Here is a 17,688-nt window from a genome sequence, read left to right as displayed (position 1 = left end):
GCTATCTGTGGCTTGTGGGTTTGTTTTTAAACAGTTTCCATTACCCACATTTTGTTAGTGATTTATGACCTCAGAGCCAAGCTATTGCAGAGGCTGCACACCAGCAAAGCCAGTCCCAGAATTGGGGCAGATCCTGCTCCTCTCTCTGTTAACCCCTCTGGGGCACAGCACACGTGCAAAGCACGACATCCTGCATCTGGTGGCAAGCTCACCAGTTAAAACCTGTTTCCCTTCAGCCTTAAAACCCTTATAGCACAAAAGCCATTGGATGCTATGGATGAATGTCCAGGCTTTTTTTTTTTTTTTTTGGTTTGGTTTTTTCAGATGAAGTCATTTTATGATCCTGAAATGCAGCTCTGAAAATAAAAGGTGTGTAACGGAAGTTTATCAAATTAACTAAGCCAGCACTTGGCTATAGAGAAAGCCTTGGCAATCATTCCTTTTACCAAAAGGTGTAAAAAAGTTGACATACTAAAATTGAAAAAGGTAGCATCAATAACCAAAAAAGTTTCAACCAGTGTTAATAAAACTCCCTTTAAGTCACAACAATTTCAACAGGCAAATAGTCCCAATACAGGCATTGTAAAATAATAAATTGACTCCTATCCAAATATTATCAAATCAGTCTAAAAATGACTCATCTACACTGTTGTCATTAAGAACACATTAAGAATTCACTTTGTCATCAGATGCCGATATTGTTTCTCCAGAAAGTGTGGAGTATTAACTGCAATTTAGCAATTAAACATAGGTTTTAAAAAATTGGTTCGTCAATATTAATGCAAAAGATAGTTCCTTACATAGAAGTACTGTGCTTGCCAGACAAGTAAGGTAATACTTTAGGTATAAATCAAACAAATTAAAGCAGAATTATACCACAGTTTTCCTTGAAGACTTAGGATTTGTGTGTTGCTTCTGTCAATGTTTAGCAAACTTAAGAAGCAGAACCTTTGGTTCTTTTAGTCAAGTAAAAATATTCTCATGTAACCACAAAAATACAACTTCCAGAGAAAATGGAAGTCCATCAACAAGTCCACTTTCAATAAAACTGAGGTAGTACTGCTCTTTTATTACATGAACGTGTAAAGAGATTTAGATACAAATCGTCATCTACCACTCAGTTGACTGACAGGTACAGTAATTTTATAAAACAATCCCAACATTTAGTTTGAAAGTCCAAAAAAAAGGAATGATCTGGACTCATTCACTAAGAGTTAGCTCAAAATGAGAATTAGCCATATTACAAAAAGCTGTTGCTTATGTTGGTTTTTAGAGCCTTATTACCTGGGATTAATGCATTTATAGTTAACACTGCTGTTTATCTTGGTATAAAACCTTAAAATTATTATAACCTAAAATTTCAACAATGTAAACAGCACTACACACAGTACAGACCTGCCCTGACAGATGTAGTATGAAAAACTTAATCTGGCACTGTATAACTTAGCAATGTTAATTTAACCTAACTAAAAAGATCTACATTGTGCAAGAAATATCAGACTTACTTATACTAATCTGAAGTCTTAAAAAAAAACAACCCCCAAAAACGCTTAACTTGTAGCCAGGGTCAAATATTTCAGGGCAAGAGTAAAAGGAATAACCAAAATTAAGAAAGTGCCTAAAAATGATACAGCATTTTAGAGCCCTTTCAAAGACAAGGCAGAAAAAGGTGTAAAGTAGAAAAATCTGGAGCCTCGGTAATTTCCAGAAACATCCAGAGTTTACATTTTGTGAAGGGCAACAAGTTGCTTTCGTCACTGCTGCTTGGACACCGCTAAGTCTGTTCCTCACACAGGCCCTCTGTGTCCAAAGATGTAACACATTTGGTTTCCTCTTCCTTTTTCCTTCGCTCCATTTCCCACTCCACAAAGGTATCGAAGAGACTCGGCCAGGCCTCGTCCTCGCTGTAATTGCTAAGGTCCGGTCCAATCACCTGAGTAAAATTTAGAAACATGTTCCACGTGTCCCGGGAGATTCCCTTGATTCCTGAGGGGTTCTTGATGAGGAAGTGTAACCACTGGTCCAAAATAGGGGGCTTGTTTTGGGTGAAGACTAATTTCCAAAGGGCAATGGCTATTTCCCGATGTAGCGACCTCTGTCCTTCTTCAGAGTCCAGGCCAAACTGGAAGGTGAAACGGTAGAGATCCTTGAATTTATCTTCCTGCTTGGCTTCGTTTAGGAGGCTGGGGAACCTTGCACAAATGCCATCAATGCTGTCTGCGTTTATTGCTTTGCAGCCTTCAAAAAACTCCTTCCTATGAAGCAAGAGAAGAGAAATTAGTGTGAGCACTTCCCACCGACCTCGCGTGCCAAGCGCTTCCCATCTCCGTTCAGCTCCGGCAAATCGGAACAGGATCACCTGGACAAGACAAGGTGCACACTCTGCCCAGGTGGCACAAAGATTTTGGCAATGGAACCTACTGAAAAGAGAGACAGTTCCAAGGCATTCCTTATGGCCTGGAGAACCACACCTAGCCCCCAGATCCACTGGGGCACTGTGAGCATTTGGAAGATGTTGCTGTCTGGCTTTCTGACTATGGGACACTGCCACATCCAGTGCCTTTCACATTAAAAAGTGAATTCCAATGTACCACAGAGGAAATTCCAAATGTTTGAAATGGACACATTTACCCCAAATTGATTCAATACTGCCCATGTCTAAATGCCCATGTTCTGGGCCAGCTGTTCTCAAGGGACAGAGTACTTCACTGGTGGCTTTCCTGTGTTTTTTTGTTGCTCTTCCAACCTGCAAAATCAAAAGGGCGCCAACAGTGATGGTCAACGAGGCACCTGCTGGGAGTGTGGAAGGGAGCAGAGCATCACAGAACATGGGCTACAGCACAACAACACTGCTCAAAGCTCCACTGCTGGACTAACTGGCTGACCAACACTCTGACCAGTGTTAGCTCTGATCTGATGCTCATGAGCAAGTGTTATAACCAGTCAATATTAACCAGAGCCAGCAGGTGTTGCAGAATGGGTTGGAGGGAGGACAAGAGATGGAGCAGCACGCAGGAGAAGCTTTCCTTAATGGAAAAAGTCAGTCAGCACTTGTATCATGGAGCATGCCCTGAAACAATGGTAACTGCTCACCACTAGATCTGGCCCCTCCAAGAAAACCAAAACCATATTAATAACACTCATGGTGGTTGTGCAGAATCACAGACACTGCTTACAATTCCTTTACCATCTTAGCAAATACTTGTGCCTTCAGCCTCCAGTAAATCCACATCTGCATTCCAGAGTAACTCACCCATGTGACACACGCCCACAGACACAAGGACTCTGAAGACGCTGGAATAGTTATCTGTGTTCAGTGCACAACAAAGGCTTGGGTGAAGGCTCTGAACACCAAAATAATTTTGAAAGTTATAAGCTCAGTAAAAATAGGCAGCATTATTCAAACCAATCTAGATAGACCAAAAAATTAAAAAATTTCTCCTTTGCTGGCAAGTCCCTGTAGACAGTCTTTACTTGCTCTTACCTGGACATTGCTCATCAAGTTGGGGGAGGCTGCTGCAGTTTGGGTTTTGGCTGTGGGCTTTGTGGGGTAGGTTTTAGCCATTCTGTTGTTTCCTGGAGCATCACACGTGCTGTGAGCCTGCTGACTGAGCCCCTTGTCCAGAAGGGCAGACAGCATTTGAATAGCAATCGCTTGTCAGCGGGTACAAAACTGCTACTAGAGTCAAACCCCTCACATTTCCTTCCCTCACTATGCTCTAACAGGATTACTCTTGGAAAAAGACATTAAGTATAACACTGATTGGGCAGGAACAATTTTGTTATTCTTTCACAGACTGGTAATGGAGTTGGTAGCAATTACTAAAGAATCTCACATTACTTTAAAGGAAAAATTAATTTCAGTGTCCAAGATAATGCTGGGTACAGCAAACTGCTTTTGGTAAATCAAGAATAAATGAATGTCTACAGAGTCTCACTACACTGTTCATCACTAGCACCATAATGACCAAAACTACGTCTTCTGAAACCCACTGTGAGGGGAAGGGGAGAAGAAGGCAATACAAAGCTTCCCTTCTGCAGTGGTAGGAATTAATTTGATCAAAATGCAAGTGTTAGAAGAAATAAGTGAAGCTAATGAGGCTGTGTCTCCAACATACAGCTGACAGGATATACTTTAACATATGAAAATAATTACAAGTTCTACAAGAACTAACCTTGTAAATTTGCACATGGTAGCAGCCTGGAATTTCCAAGCCAAAACTAGTACTTTAAATTCAGTGGGATCAACACAGAGGTCATTGCAAAATCGTTCCATCCCTTCTTCCAGTATGGCATCTTCCCGTTCATCCTTGTACCTCCTAAACAACTCCCCGATCCTTTGAAGCGAAGATTCTTCCGCGCTGCAAACAGAGTCTTTCTTTGTATCTCCAGAAAACGTCGGGGGCTGACTGGACTCCAAAGCAGTGTCCATTTTCTTTGTCCCATTCACAAGGATGTCTCCTGAAGCCTTCCCACAAGCTGAGCCATGGTCATCTTTGTGGACTGCACTTCTCTTGTGGGACTTGCTGCCGGATTCCCTTTCCCCATTTTTGCTGCCCAGGGTGGAAGAAGGATTCTTGCACTTGGTGACGCACTGGCCCATGATGTTGCACACCAGCTCCTAGCGCAGTCCCCCTGCCCTTGGACACCCTCGCAGCTGCTCTTCAACACATCTCACCATGCCATTAGCAGCACTCAGCTAACCTGAAAAACAGTTTCAGAGTCACACTGCTGTCTGTCTACAAAGGATATTTTAAGTATTAAATGTGGGATAACATTTGCCAGTAAGCGACCGACTTCAGGATATTTAAGTTCTAAATACTGAAAAGGAGCAGTGTACAGAAGGCTGGCAATGCCATAAATTTCAGGCAATTTCAGACTGTTTTACCTAGAAATCAATGCAGCTCACTCAGTGGCTGCAGTATCCTAACGGGTCCTAATAAAGGAAATTCCTAAAATTCTTACCGCAACATAGGTTACAAAGAGGTTGATTCATGTACAGGCTTCATCAAGACAGACTACTCTAACCTAGAAATATTTTAAAGGAAATGGTTTTTAGAAGTATACCCACATTTTATATATAGAATATAGAACACTGAAACAAAGCAGGGGAGAGGGGACAGGGACACTGATGGGACAACCTGGCAGAGACCTAAGCATTGAATGTAAACTGTACCTTCAACAAATCAGCAAAAGGGGGTTTGGGGGTTTGGCTGTTGGCTTTTTTTTTTTTTTTATGAAAGAAGGAGAGTGGAAGTTGTGTGTTTGTTTTTAAACAGAGTTTGGAATTAGATTTTTTTAAATACTTAAAACGTACACAGAGCGTGTTTGCAAAAAGGAGGCAACACTCACTTTTCATCCAAGAGGGTGTTCAGGAATTGTTAATTGTTTCAAGTGGGCTCCTCCCTTCAGGTAATGAGACAGACAGGGGAGGGGGCCTTCTTAATGAATCTTCTTCAGACAGACACATGCAGATAAGAAGTAGTAATTCCAGTTCAGGCTTTTTTCTTTTTTTTTTTTTAAATAAAAATTAAAATGCCAAAATGATTTCATCATACTCTGTTTTTATAAATCACAAAGCCTTGCATATTTGGAAAAGATATTTTACCCACAGAAAAGGGTTCTCAAATTTTCCCTATTAAAGCCAAACTAACACTCTGACGCTGCCCTATCAGCAGGCAGCCACGCTGTGGACAGTCCCTTTCTCAGAAACATCAACTCCAAGAAAGCAATTGCTTATCATATTCCTCCTTTACCCAGTCATTTGCATTTCATCTCTGCTGTCAGCTAGGCAAAAGCCTCAAACACAAAAATTTGGTTTGCCTTGTCTTTGTGTACTGCTTCCAGCTTAGAATTTGTACAAGAAAGAAGAGAGATAAAAATTAATAAATAAATAAATAAATAAATAAAATAGATGTCATATCAGTTTTTCTGTATTCATTCTTTCTTCACTAGAGCTCTTATGAGGCTGAGCCCATTTTAAGCTGTAAACCAACTGCAGCAACAAGTACAGATGAATTCTCAGCTTTCAGACATAAACCTTCTCTCAGCCATTTGTCCCTGTTTTGAGAAAACAGCACACATGCAGTTTCATGAACAAAAACTTTTGCCATTGCAACTACAAAAGGCCTGTATGTTGGTTACAACAGCCAAGATGCTGGTTTCAACTACCTGTCTTCCCTTTCCTTCCCCAATCCCTTTTCTTAAGCACATAACCCATACACATAACAAACAAATACTTATTTTTAAGCAGCCAAAGGAACAAACATCTAATACATCCTGTCATCACACTGCTTTGAAGATGAACTTTGTAGCATCATTTTTATAGGCAAGTAAAGTTCAATTTAATGTATTAAAAAAATTCTTAGTAATTTGTATCTTAAAGGACTCCTGAAAATATGCATGTCCACATAAACAACCCAAAAGACAATTTCACTGGCCCTCAGTACTTCATAGCTCTGTGAACTGCAGAGCACAGCCTAGCACTGATTCCTGTGCTGCCATGTGCCTGAGCAACATCATCTTCTCCAGCCTCCACCAGTCATTACTTCATTACACCAAAATAAACAGGATATTAGTAGGCAGAGTAAGAACTGCTTAGTGATTAACTACCAGATACCAGCTTTTCCCCTTATCTTTAAATTCAGCAGAACTCAAAAGCTCAATCTACACTAATTCTTGTTCTTCAGTCAGTTTCTCAGGGACAGGTAGCAAGCACTACACTGGACGAGTTTTTCTTTAGAGAGAAACATGCAGGTAAAAGAGCAGAATAAAAAAATCTGGAGGAAAGATCAGATCAGTGTTAGAGTTTAAAGCAGAGTTTAAGCAGTACAAAAAATTTTCTGCTCAAACACATAACAGCAGTTTTTAGCTATTGGTGATTTGGAACAGCTTTTCCCTATGGGCAGGTTAAAGAATAGCTGCCTATTAGTGAGCAGTACTTTCCTTTAAAGTAGCTGGTAGTACTCAAATCACACACAGCATAATTGACAGAGATTAATCCAATTCACTTTAGGATCCCAATTTAAAGCTAAAAAAAAAAAAAAAGGCAGTTTGTGAGACTGACATACTGTGTCTGTAACTTTTCCTAATACAAGTCATTCATGCTGCCATTCCTAAGCAACAGCTTGTATTAAAGATGATAACAATCTAATATTCAGGTGTACAAAGTGACATCACCTGCCTGATGAAAGAGATGGGGTTTAAAGTCATTTGCTGTCACAAAAAAAGCACTGCAATACGGAGAGAGAAGGTCAGCCAGCATTATTAGACACCTGTATGTGAGAAAGTGTCCCAATCCAACAGCTGTTCCCAAAAACCCCTGGCAAGCACAGCAGCATTTACCCACAGAGTGCAAAGTAACCACGTCCCCTGCATCGTACCCCTCTAACAAACACAATTTCTGTACTCTTACTTGCCTTACCAGGAGCCCAGCGCTGCACCTGAACAGCTCCTGCCTGGGCACTGCCAGCACTGCTCTTCCCTGCAGTAAGTTCTTCCTTCCTCCTCCCTGTCGAGATTTTCAGAGCACAATCCTACTCCTTATGAACAAACATGAGAAGATATTGATGTACAGTTGCTGCAATTCCTCACTTTTGTACTACACGAAACTTGATGCCATGTGCCAGATACTTAGAAGCATTCTACCCCAAAAATAGCAAAACCAGCTTGGGAAGAAAAAAAAAAAAAAAAAAAAAAAGCCAGACTGCATCCGCTGGCAGCTTGTGCATGTATCTGGTTTTGTAAGAGAAAAGTCTTTTGGCACTCCATCAGTTACCCTTCTGTAAATCGCCTTCACTGAGCTGGATCCACTTCACTTAGGAGTCACCTCCGCTTCCTACATGACTCAGGTTTCAAGGCATGAAAGGAACAAGAGCCTCGGAAGGAGATAGAAACAAGTGGGAGAAGTCGGCCCTTTTGTTAAGGAAGGCTGGAGAGAGGATCTAGTTGCAGCATCAGGGGCTGCACTGAAGCCAGTGTCCAAGGAGTGAGAGAGGGCACTCTCAGGAAGGTGAGCAAAGCTGTCATTTTCCTGCACAGCAATGCCAGTGTCACATCTTGGTCATGCCAAGCACAGCCACAGGAGTGCGAGGACCTGCAGAGATATTTCTCCCAGCTGGATCAGGAACTACAAGTATAAACTCCTCTCGTGCCCAAAGGTTACACTGGATTGGTGGCAAAGTACCAATTCCAAAAGGATCAATTCCCACGAGCAACATTACTGTAAGAGGCTTGTACAACATAAAAGCAAGACATAAAAGGCAGCACTGACCACTGCTTTGGCCATTCTGCGAGAAAAGGTCAAAATTCAGGGCTAAGGTTGGAATGTGCCCAGTGCTACAGGATGCAGAAGTCCCAAAGAAGTTTATTAGTCAGACAAGGATTGAGCAATGACCTCCAGCACATATGAATCACCAAGAAGCCCATGAGGCCATCTTCCACATAACAGGAACTGCAAAGCAGAGACTGACAGTGACGTTCTCTGCACCTTTCTAGAAAGGAGGCAGCAATGGGGAACACAGGAGGATCAGTGCTGGTGAATACAGTCAGTGAAAGGCAAGTGACTCTCTAAGAAAAAAGGATAAGCAGAACCATATGGCCTCATTATACAATGAAAAACCTAGAGGAGATTGCAAAGGCCTTGGCTAATGCTTGGTGGGGCTTTTTGTTTTGGTGGGGTTTTTGTGGGGGATTTTTTTCTAAGTGCTGTAAGGAATTCGGTTTTTCTCCATTTTCAAGGGACCAGATCCCACATAACCCAAGATCTGAAGGCAGCAAAACAAAGTGACTCAGTAATAATTCTCTGTCATACAGGCACACCATGGCACAACTGAAAATGGCAGCACTGAAGTGGGGGAGAGCTGGCAGGAGGGGAGAAGATGCAAAGGAGATATTTAAGCAACCTTGTATTTTTCTCTGATGACTGGTGTTATTGTAGTAATAGAAATTATTGGATATGTCCAGAGAATAACAAGCAAAACAAGCATTATGCTGTTTAGTAAAGTATTGCATCAGAAAGTATTTACAATGAGTTTCCAAACAGAGAAAGTATCAAGAGAGTAGAAGAAAAAAACCTTCCATACATTCAAGAACACCTCCAAGACAAATTTTGGGAAATCTCATAACAAAAGGGGACACAGCTCAGCCAACCATTAAATCCCTTTCCAAGTAGCAGTTCACTAGCTAAGGCAAAGACAACACTGCTAGAGTTTAACTAAGCCTCAATCCACCTCAGCTTTTTACAAACACTCGAGCATAGTCTGTAAGAATTTCACAGAATTCCACTATGCATTGTCTACCTTTTAGTGGACAGGGATACATGACTTCCAAAACAGCTGAGAGTAGGGAACAGTATCATGGGTGCCCTGTCTTCTTCCAGCTCTGAACAGACACACAGAGCTTTCCACTGGGGAGGCAGGAGGGGATCATTGCCACTGCTGAACCCGAAGGAGTCCTTGCTCCAACAACTGATACTGGGCAGGTGATCTTGCAAGCAAACATCTAATACTTACGTAGTTCCAGCTACACAGGGAATCATTCCATTAACTTCACAGCTTCCTTCAGGCTCCCTGGGTTCCACATGTAATGCTGAAAGACAAAAGACCACACAAATCTTCACATTTAGAAGAGGTCATGAAAACCATGAAATGCACCAAACCACTGAGAACCAATTATGCATTTAATAAAACCCTTCAGAGCCAAACTCCATTTGTTCAAAGTCATCTTATAAAAAACTACTTCATTTTTAACATATAAAGTAGCATTAACACCATGCACTCTGTATTGTCATAACAAGAATAAAACAGGTACTGAAAACTACAGACAAGTTCAAATGTTTGTTAGGAGTAAACATGCACTTCCGGATACTTTTATGGCTTTCAGCATGGGAGAGTTAATTCCTCATTTCATGCACTCAAAGCAAAACAGAGGACATGCTATCATTGTCACTGCATGTTAGCTAAGCGGCTGTTTAATCTGTGAATGCCAGACAGCTGCTACCTAGCAAAGCATGATTTGGGTCTGGAGGGTAATTCTCTTTTTTTCATTCTCTAGCACATTCTTTTCCATGTTTGTTTTCCCATGTTCAGTTGAGCTGGCTCAACTTCGCTTCTCTTAAATTCCCAGCTCTGCTATACAACTAGGAACCTCTGAAGAGATGACAGACAAAGGTATGTCTGGTTTGTGTAGCAAGAGCTACAACTGTAGCCCCTAGTCAACACCTCTGTATCTGATCTAGAAGAAAAACAACAAACAAGAAATCTCTGGCAACACTCCCCTGCTCCACCACACGAACAGAAACACTAAAATGTCTTGTTTTTACAGCTCTTAGTACATCTAGGGAGCAGACAAGTGATCAAAAGCTGCCTTGCTGCATGCTTACCTTTTGCATAAGATCTACTCCTTAGGAAACAAGTAGAAACATTAGCTTGTTCAGTGCTTTCTTCAGTAGAAAGCAGGGAATGAATGTAGACAGACAACCATGAAACAAGGTCTTATCATACATGTCAATCTCCACAAAAGTTGAGTTTTCCCGAAACCCGAGTCCTGTATTTGAACTAGGACAAATTCGACTGACAAATAAAACCTAGTTCAGATCAAAGTTTTTAAAAAAGCTTTAAAAGTCCAGAGAAATGGGCATTCAAAAGGTTTCAAAACACCTAGAAACTCTGGTTTGTACTTTTGCACATATACACACACAGAGCAAAAACGTATCTCCACTGAACCATTTATCCATTGAGGTGGATAGACCAAAAAGCTCCTTCATGCTGGGTTTATATTCTTAGCTCTCAAACCTCATCTTCCACACAAACAATCTCTCTTCCAAGGCCTCACAGCTCTTTTAGCAGACAGTCCTGTGGGTGCACAGCCATCAGCCAGCTTTAATGTGCAGAGGAGAAGAGGAGCGCCTGCCTCTCTCGTGGTGGAAGTACTAGCTTGGATTTCTTCCTATTTGACTATAGCATCCCATGAATTTCAAAAATGTAAGAAAATCTAACATCTGGCACTCTATGTTAATTTCTTTTGGCCCCCTGCATCTAAATAATTCCTTTTATAAATCATCAGGGAGGAAAGAAGAGAGGAGGGACACAGGGCACTGTGAAGCCTCATTCCCCCAGGAACCTGTTTAAACAGAGGAGAAGCAACATCTTACAGTTCACATTTTGAAGATCATTGTCATGGCAACTTTATGCAACAAACTACTTTTCAAATATATTTGTATTTCTTTGGAAGAAATCTATGATCCACCAAATCTACATTTCCAATTGACTACTACACACACTGGAAGCAAGCACTTATTTCAAGTTCAAAAGAAGCTGAATCTGATGGAGTTCAGCCCTACCCAGCAAAAGCCAAACCTTTTCAGGTTGTTTGAAGTAGTTTCCACATTGGCTGGCCTACACACACACACACACACACACACACACACACACACACAGTCTGGAGCCAGAAATTTTAACATCTGTTAGAACTGCCAGCTACAATTCTTTCCCTTTCTTTATATTTCTATTCTTCCAAGTTGCCCATTTAACCTTTTTGAAAATTTTTACTGTAGCAGCATATGTAAACTTTGGTGACAACACACTTATGGGATGTGGAATAAAACGTTAGTATGAGTTAGCATTTAAAAAATCAAGCTCTTCAAGTCTGTATTTAAAGGCTATCATAGCACAGCAATGCGTTTGTGGCTGACTGACTTCATCCTAAATCACACCGTGACTGCAGTGGGGGGGGGAAAGAAGCATCAACACTTTGGTGGCACAGGTTTTCATTCAGTCCTTGGGTCAGGGCTGCAAGGTGGAGCCGATTGCTGTGATCACCCACATCCCCCAGTACCAGGAACCCCCAGGAGCGTGTGGAGCCACAGCAACTCAGACAACAGCCTGCACTGCTCATTAGCCCTGCACTGCTCATTAGCAAGCCCTCAGCAATCCACAGGGAAATAGATAAGTAGATAGTGTGCACCCTCAGGATTATGGAGGCCTTAGTTTTGCTCACCTGCCTCCTTCTGTGTGTGACTCCCTGGTGACTCTGGCTCTCCCAGCACTGGGGCACAGAGATCCCTGCAGGGCCCTGCAGTGCCACAGCTGCCATCGCCCTCCTCACCCGGCCTCGGCAGCCCTGCCAGGGCTAAGAGAGCTCTCACCAAAGGCAACTCCGTGGGGAATCAGTGATAGCCTTTCCCTCTTCAGCAGGCAGAAATGGAGAGGATCAGCTCTGCTGGAACCTTCCCCAGTGCAGCTCAGAGTTCTACACCCCAGCACCAAAGCACCTGGTGCACAAGTGTTACAGCACAAACCAAGCTTTGCCCAGCAAAGCCAGCATGGTATGGAAACTGCTTATGTCAAGTCTTAACCTGCAATGAAACTTTCCCAGCAGAAGCACTCTGAGTGCAGCACAATGGCATATTAAGGGCTTTCAGGAGCCCAGAAGGCACCTCACCACATCCCCAGCACCAGACTGTCACATTAATCTGCCCTGCACCTCTGCTGCACAAATACACTTATGCAAAGTCACTTAAGAGGAAGTCTAAAAGCAGGAATGTCCTGCTGCAATTAGTTAAAATGAATTATTAGCTTGTGAGGCTTCCTGCAGTTTAAGCACCTTTCAGTGAACTCCAGAGAGGTTATGATTTTGGGGGCGGATAGATGGGAACTCTGTCGATGTGTTCCAAAGCGGGGTAACAAACTATTTCTGATTAACCTTGGTTTGAGCTTTGGAAACAAACCAGCTTCAGAAACGTGATCAAACTGGGTAAAATTTGTCTCTACAGAACATGCCTATACAGCTAGTTATACAAACACATGAAAAGGGACCATGCAGAGTTGGCAGAAAGCTACACGGCAGTCTATGGGAAAGCCAAGCCAGGAACGCATATATTGGAAGCCTGAATACCTCCTCAAATGAGAAGTGGACTTCTCTGAGAAAGGCCATACTGGAAAGGCTTAACTAGTTTGGAAGGGAAGAGAGGACCAGGTACAAAAATCCCAAAAAGTTTCAGAAACAATGCTTACAGTCCATAATGCTGGGCCAGGTCTCAGTGCCAAGAACCAGAGTTACCCCAGATCTCTTCCTAGAGGAGCTCCCACAGTCACCAGGATGCAGGCAAAAGCCTCTTAACAAACAACTGAACCACAACATGGTGTGCTGTCACTTCAAGTCACGAACTGGGACATCAAGGGAGATTTTTCCATTCAAGATGGGGCAGAAGAAACCTGCTTTCTGCACTCTTGAAGAGCACCTGACTAACACACAGAGCATGACATCACATTTCATGTTCAAAGTCCAACAAGTAGTCTTAAGAAAAAAATGGAACAGATGTTTCGGAACTGTAGTTCACTGTGTGCAGCTAATTATACAAGGAAAAATTAATAATAATAATATGAAAAATTATAGGGAGAGAGAGCCTGAAGGCATCCTACTATGTTTTCTTTTGTAAGACACATTCCTTACGTAGCTTTTTCAACAGAGACACATGCATCATCCTTGAGTCCCTCCCTTTCTTTTACATTCCCTAACCACACAATACCTTACTAACTGATTACTTCTCATTGTTTTTCCACTTGGTCCCATTAAAAAGTTTTAAATCCTTTCCTATTAAGTGCTTCATCTTACTTTATTAGGTGGGTGGGATGATTTGTTAGGATTATTTTATTTTCAAAGAACAAATCTAAGTCCAGTTAGCTAAACAAAATATAATTTTAGAAGGGTGCCTTCAGGTGTCTCTGTAATATAAATAAATTAATGAACTAATTCATGCAGTAGCAGTACTTGTTTTGAGAAGTCTATTTAGACTATGAGCAAGACAAGGGGCTGAGGGGAAATCAAGACAGCCAAACGACACAGCTGCTTAAGATCATGCCATCAGTTTTCAGTAAAGCTGAAACCAGAACCCAAATCAGATTCCATCCAATTCCCTACCTCATACACACTTAGACATGAACAAACTCATTTATTTCACTGCACAAAACTCAACCACCTTCAAAAAACAAAGGTTTGGTCACCGAGCAATTCACCTCCATCCATTTAAAAACTACTGGTCTTCTCCCTCTCCCCCAAGATCCTTCTCAAAGGCCATACAACTCTCAAGGTCCAGCACATACAAAAAAGCAAATCATCTTCTAATGAGTGTTTGTTTTTTTCCCTTTCATGTGCAGAGGCTTGTAAAAGAATAATCCTTCAGTATTTTTCCAGGGTACGCTGTAACTTTTGCACAGCGTGACAGACCTTTAGCACTTCAGTTTGTATTATGAATAATTAAAGCAGCACATGCCAGGGGCAGAGCTACTCTGTGCTCTGACACAACCAGTTCACATCTCTACAGCAAAACTGCAGATTATGGGACCAAAAGAAACCACAGCCCACAGATATTTGACAGAGATGTGTCTCACTGCAAGCATCTGAAAGCAGCTGTGCTGCAAATATTTATCTTACTCTGGTTCAGTCCATTCCACAAATTAATCTACGGAAAACTGCAACTATTTGCAGCCAAACCAGAATAACTTTGAAAAACCACCTTGGTCTACAACCTACTCTGCAATGGAAAAAAAAACATTTACTTTTAAACTGAGCTAAGTGTGCACAGATTTTCTTTTACACTGAATTCAGCTATCAGACTTCACCTTGAAGTGTCTGGGGCGCCTTCATCCACTATGTTCAGCTGAATATAATTCAGGTAGATATCAATTGACTCCTGTAATAATAAGATATGCTTTGAACTAACTGTAGTAAGAGAATAACTTTATAGTTCTCATACTGCTCTCAGCAATAAAGACAGCAGTCACAGAAAAAAAAGGAAGCCTTTCCAGCAGCTCTGGGTAACAGTGTCCCTTCTCCAGCACAAAGCAGATGTGAGGACCGTGACCCAAACAGCCTTCAGGCAGTGAAGGGACAAGTCTAAAGACAATAGCCAGACCACCTCATAAGATCCATGCTGGCAGCAGATGTTCCTGAGGAGTTTACAGAAGGCCCACTGGCCATCTCAGTAAGTGTAACAGAGTTTACAGGCTGCCAGCCAAAAGAATCACTCATTGCATGCAGTTGTGTAGGAACTTCAGTACCAGCTGACCATGTAAATACTGGAATCATATCTAAGTTATGTACAACAAATTGTTCTAAGTGAAAGCACTGACATATGAAAGTGCTTCAAGAGCATACACTTGGATTTTTAAACTGACCACAGTTTTTAAAGCAGAAAATACACACAGCCACCTGCAGAAGCCCTAGTTCTCTCTCCTGATTTGTGTCCCAACTTCCCTATTGCAGAGAACAACAACCCTTCCCACTGTACAAGGATCCTGCAGTACTTCCATGCCTCAAAGGAGCTCCTTTGAGAACCTGAATTTGGTCACCAGTTGTAACAAAGACTCTCCACTCTCCTCAAGAAATCTGGTGGCAGCTTCAACCAACACGCACCTTTTTTTCACAGATTTTCACATCTCTTTGGTTTCACTTGATGTCCTGTGCCTCACAAGAGACAAGGTGTGTAGGTCTCTATCCTGTGCTTCATGAGACATAATCACTAACTCCAAGTACAGGTAACTGCTGGAAGCTGGTACACATCAGACCTTTGGCACTTCCAGGCCGCCCATTTATGTGCTGATCCAGAATTCTCAAGGCTTTCTGCACAGACTCATTGGCTATGAAAATATTGAACAGTCAGCATATGACCAAAACCAAGAGCCAGGATATTTATGTTTGTGAGACTCTCATTAAGCTACACATGCCTCCCATAATCATAGGCATTATGATGATTTTTCTCCCTCCCTTTCAGTTTTGAAACAAAAAGATGAGACTGACTGCATTAGAAGTTTCAAAGCTGCAGGAGGAAAAGTATTACACTAAAAAAAAAAACCAGAGTAAGAACTAAAAACTGTCACTTTCTGCTACTACATGGATGCAAAAATAAGACTGGTGTATTTCAGGAGCACTGAATCCTTTTGGTTCAAAAAAACCCACTTCTATTCACTAAACAGAAAAGTGAGACAACAAACAACTATGACTGCCATACTGTCTCTGGCAGTCTGACTTTCTGGGAATAACAAACTGTGACAGGAGGTCAGTAACAGCATTCTCACATTTTGCAAAGTAAGTTTTGTCTTTCACAAAACAGATGCTGTAGACAGAACAGCATTTATAACTATTCTTTCTGAGATACCAGAAGATTATTCTAGCTCATTCCCTTTACTGGAATCCTGTCTCTCCACCCATGCTTTTGCTGGTTTCTGTACTGTATTCCTACTTCTGTGAAAGAGTTCTTTAATACTTGCAGCTAAGTAGTCCCCTAGCCATCATTCTTCTAGCAGCAAAATGCTGCATTTAAATAACCTTTACCTAAAATCCAGGTTTTCTGCTTCCTTTAAGATGCAGATCATTGGACTGGAAAGTGCCCCACAAGACATATGGATAAAACAGAGACCTAAATGGGCTAGTTCTCAGATTATCAGAGCAAGAGGCTCTGATTCCCTTTCTCTTCCCCTGCTTGCTCTGTTATGGTCAGCACTGAGATCAGAATGTAAAGACATCACCACACTGTCACACCAAAGCCACACGTGACATGGAAAACCTCCTTATGGCACCACAAAGAACACTGGCACTTGTGTGGAAATCAGAGCTCTCCCTGGGTTTGCCAACCCCCCTTCCCCCAGGGCTCTCTGACTTGCTCACCAACAGCCAGGAGGTTCCACAACCTTTCCCATGGAGGGGGGAAGCCAAGGTGCGAGTGAGCGATGGGAGCACGTCTGCAAGTCCTGGCTTTTCTGATCACTCCCAGGGAAGGTTTCAACCCAGATCTGTAATTATCTGACTCAAGCTAGAGTCAAAAGAAAGGGGGGGGAGGAGAAAAGATAGATCACTGACTGTTTCAAAAGACACACTGGAGACAACTTACTGTACAGAGGACACTGAGAAAACCAGCACAGACAGTTTACTCGGGTCATATGTTTACAGGGGGTAAATTGCAGGTGGCTCTTTACCAGAAGGCAACATTTGCCTTGAACATTTGCCACGAAATTACAATTGTTTCAAGTCGAGTTACTATGTCATTACTGCTGAATAACTTAGAGTCAAGTATACAATTAATCCATGTCACCAATGCAGATAGTCTGCAAAACATTGCAGCCATTAATCTAGTGTTTTTAAAAAGGAGGAAGGGGGAAGAGACAAAAGAAATTATTAGACTTCCAGTAACCAGAAGACAAAGCCTATTAGTCAGAGGCAAACAGAAGAAAGGAAGCCAGCGAGATAAGATGCAGACCCCTAGGGAGAAGCAGCCAGAGAGAAGGAGCCCAGCCAGGGAATTCTGATGAAGCTGTTAAGGGGGTTCCCTCTAATCTTCCTGCCACTACCAAGTCCCTCAAGTGTTTACAGATTGTTCTTTAAGTCTTCCAAGAATTCTGGCTACAATTTTCAGCTCCTTCTGTATTATTAATTACAAGGATGAAAGAAAGGACTGTTTTTCTAACATCCCATGCCTTTATTTTTATAGTCTCTTCTTACTCAGAGCAGAGTTTTCCTGTTACATTCACTCGCACAGACCCATGTGCCTAATGAAACAATAACATTGTTTCTGTAATTTGCAAGTTCTTCCAAACTGCCAAAATCCCACCACGATGGATTTTACAGTGCTCCAAAGCTCTAAATTAAATTTAGCAACAATTCCCCAGCACCAATAAAGAGAACCAAGTGCTT

General features: G+C 41.9%; 1 protein-coding gene across 4 annotated transcripts; it reads right to left on the bottom strand.

The window, feature by feature from the left end:
- Nucleotides 1-515: 515 nt before the first annotated feature.
- On the bottom strand, nucleotides 516-16,811 carry DCUN1D3 (defective in cullin neddylation 1 domain containing 3). 4 transcript variants are annotated; one of them, XM_018067369.3, is made up of 6 exons: nucleotides 16,666-16,811; nucleotides 14,622-14,692; nucleotides 9,513-9,588; nucleotides 7,415-7,541; nucleotides 4,176-4,704; nucleotides 516-2,255 (listed from the first exon to the last, which is right to left on the bottom strand). In XM_018067369.3, exons 5-6 carry the CDS (start codon nucleotides 4,601-4,603, stop codon nucleotides 1,775-1,777), a joined length of 909 nt encoding a protein of 302 aa, XP_017922858.2. In that variant the 5' UTR covers nucleotides 4,604-4,704; nucleotides 7,415-7,541; nucleotides 9,513-9,588; nucleotides 14,622-14,692; nucleotides 16,666-16,811; the 3' UTR covers nucleotides 516-1,774. The 4 variants fall into 4 exon arrangements, with proteins under 4 accessions (XP_017922858.2, XP_017922857.2, XP_017922856.2 ...); XM_018067368.3 differs by having other exon boundaries at nucleotides 7,424-7,541; XM_018067367.2 differs by lacking the exon at nucleotides 7,415-7,541.
- Nucleotides 16,812-17,688: the final 877 nt, after the last annotated feature.

The sequence above is a fragment of the Manacus vitellinus genome, unplaced genomic scaffold, assembly GCF_001715985.3.
Source record: "Manacus vitellinus isolate BGI_N305 unplaced genomic scaffold, ASM171598v3 scaffold_12_pilon, whole genome shotgun sequence".
Lineage (NCBI taxonomy): Eukaryota > Metazoa > Chordata > Aves > Passeriformes > Pipridae > Manacus > Manacus vitellinus.
Note: the sequence above shows the minus strand (reverse complement) of the source record. Positions and strands in the feature narration are given on the sequence as shown.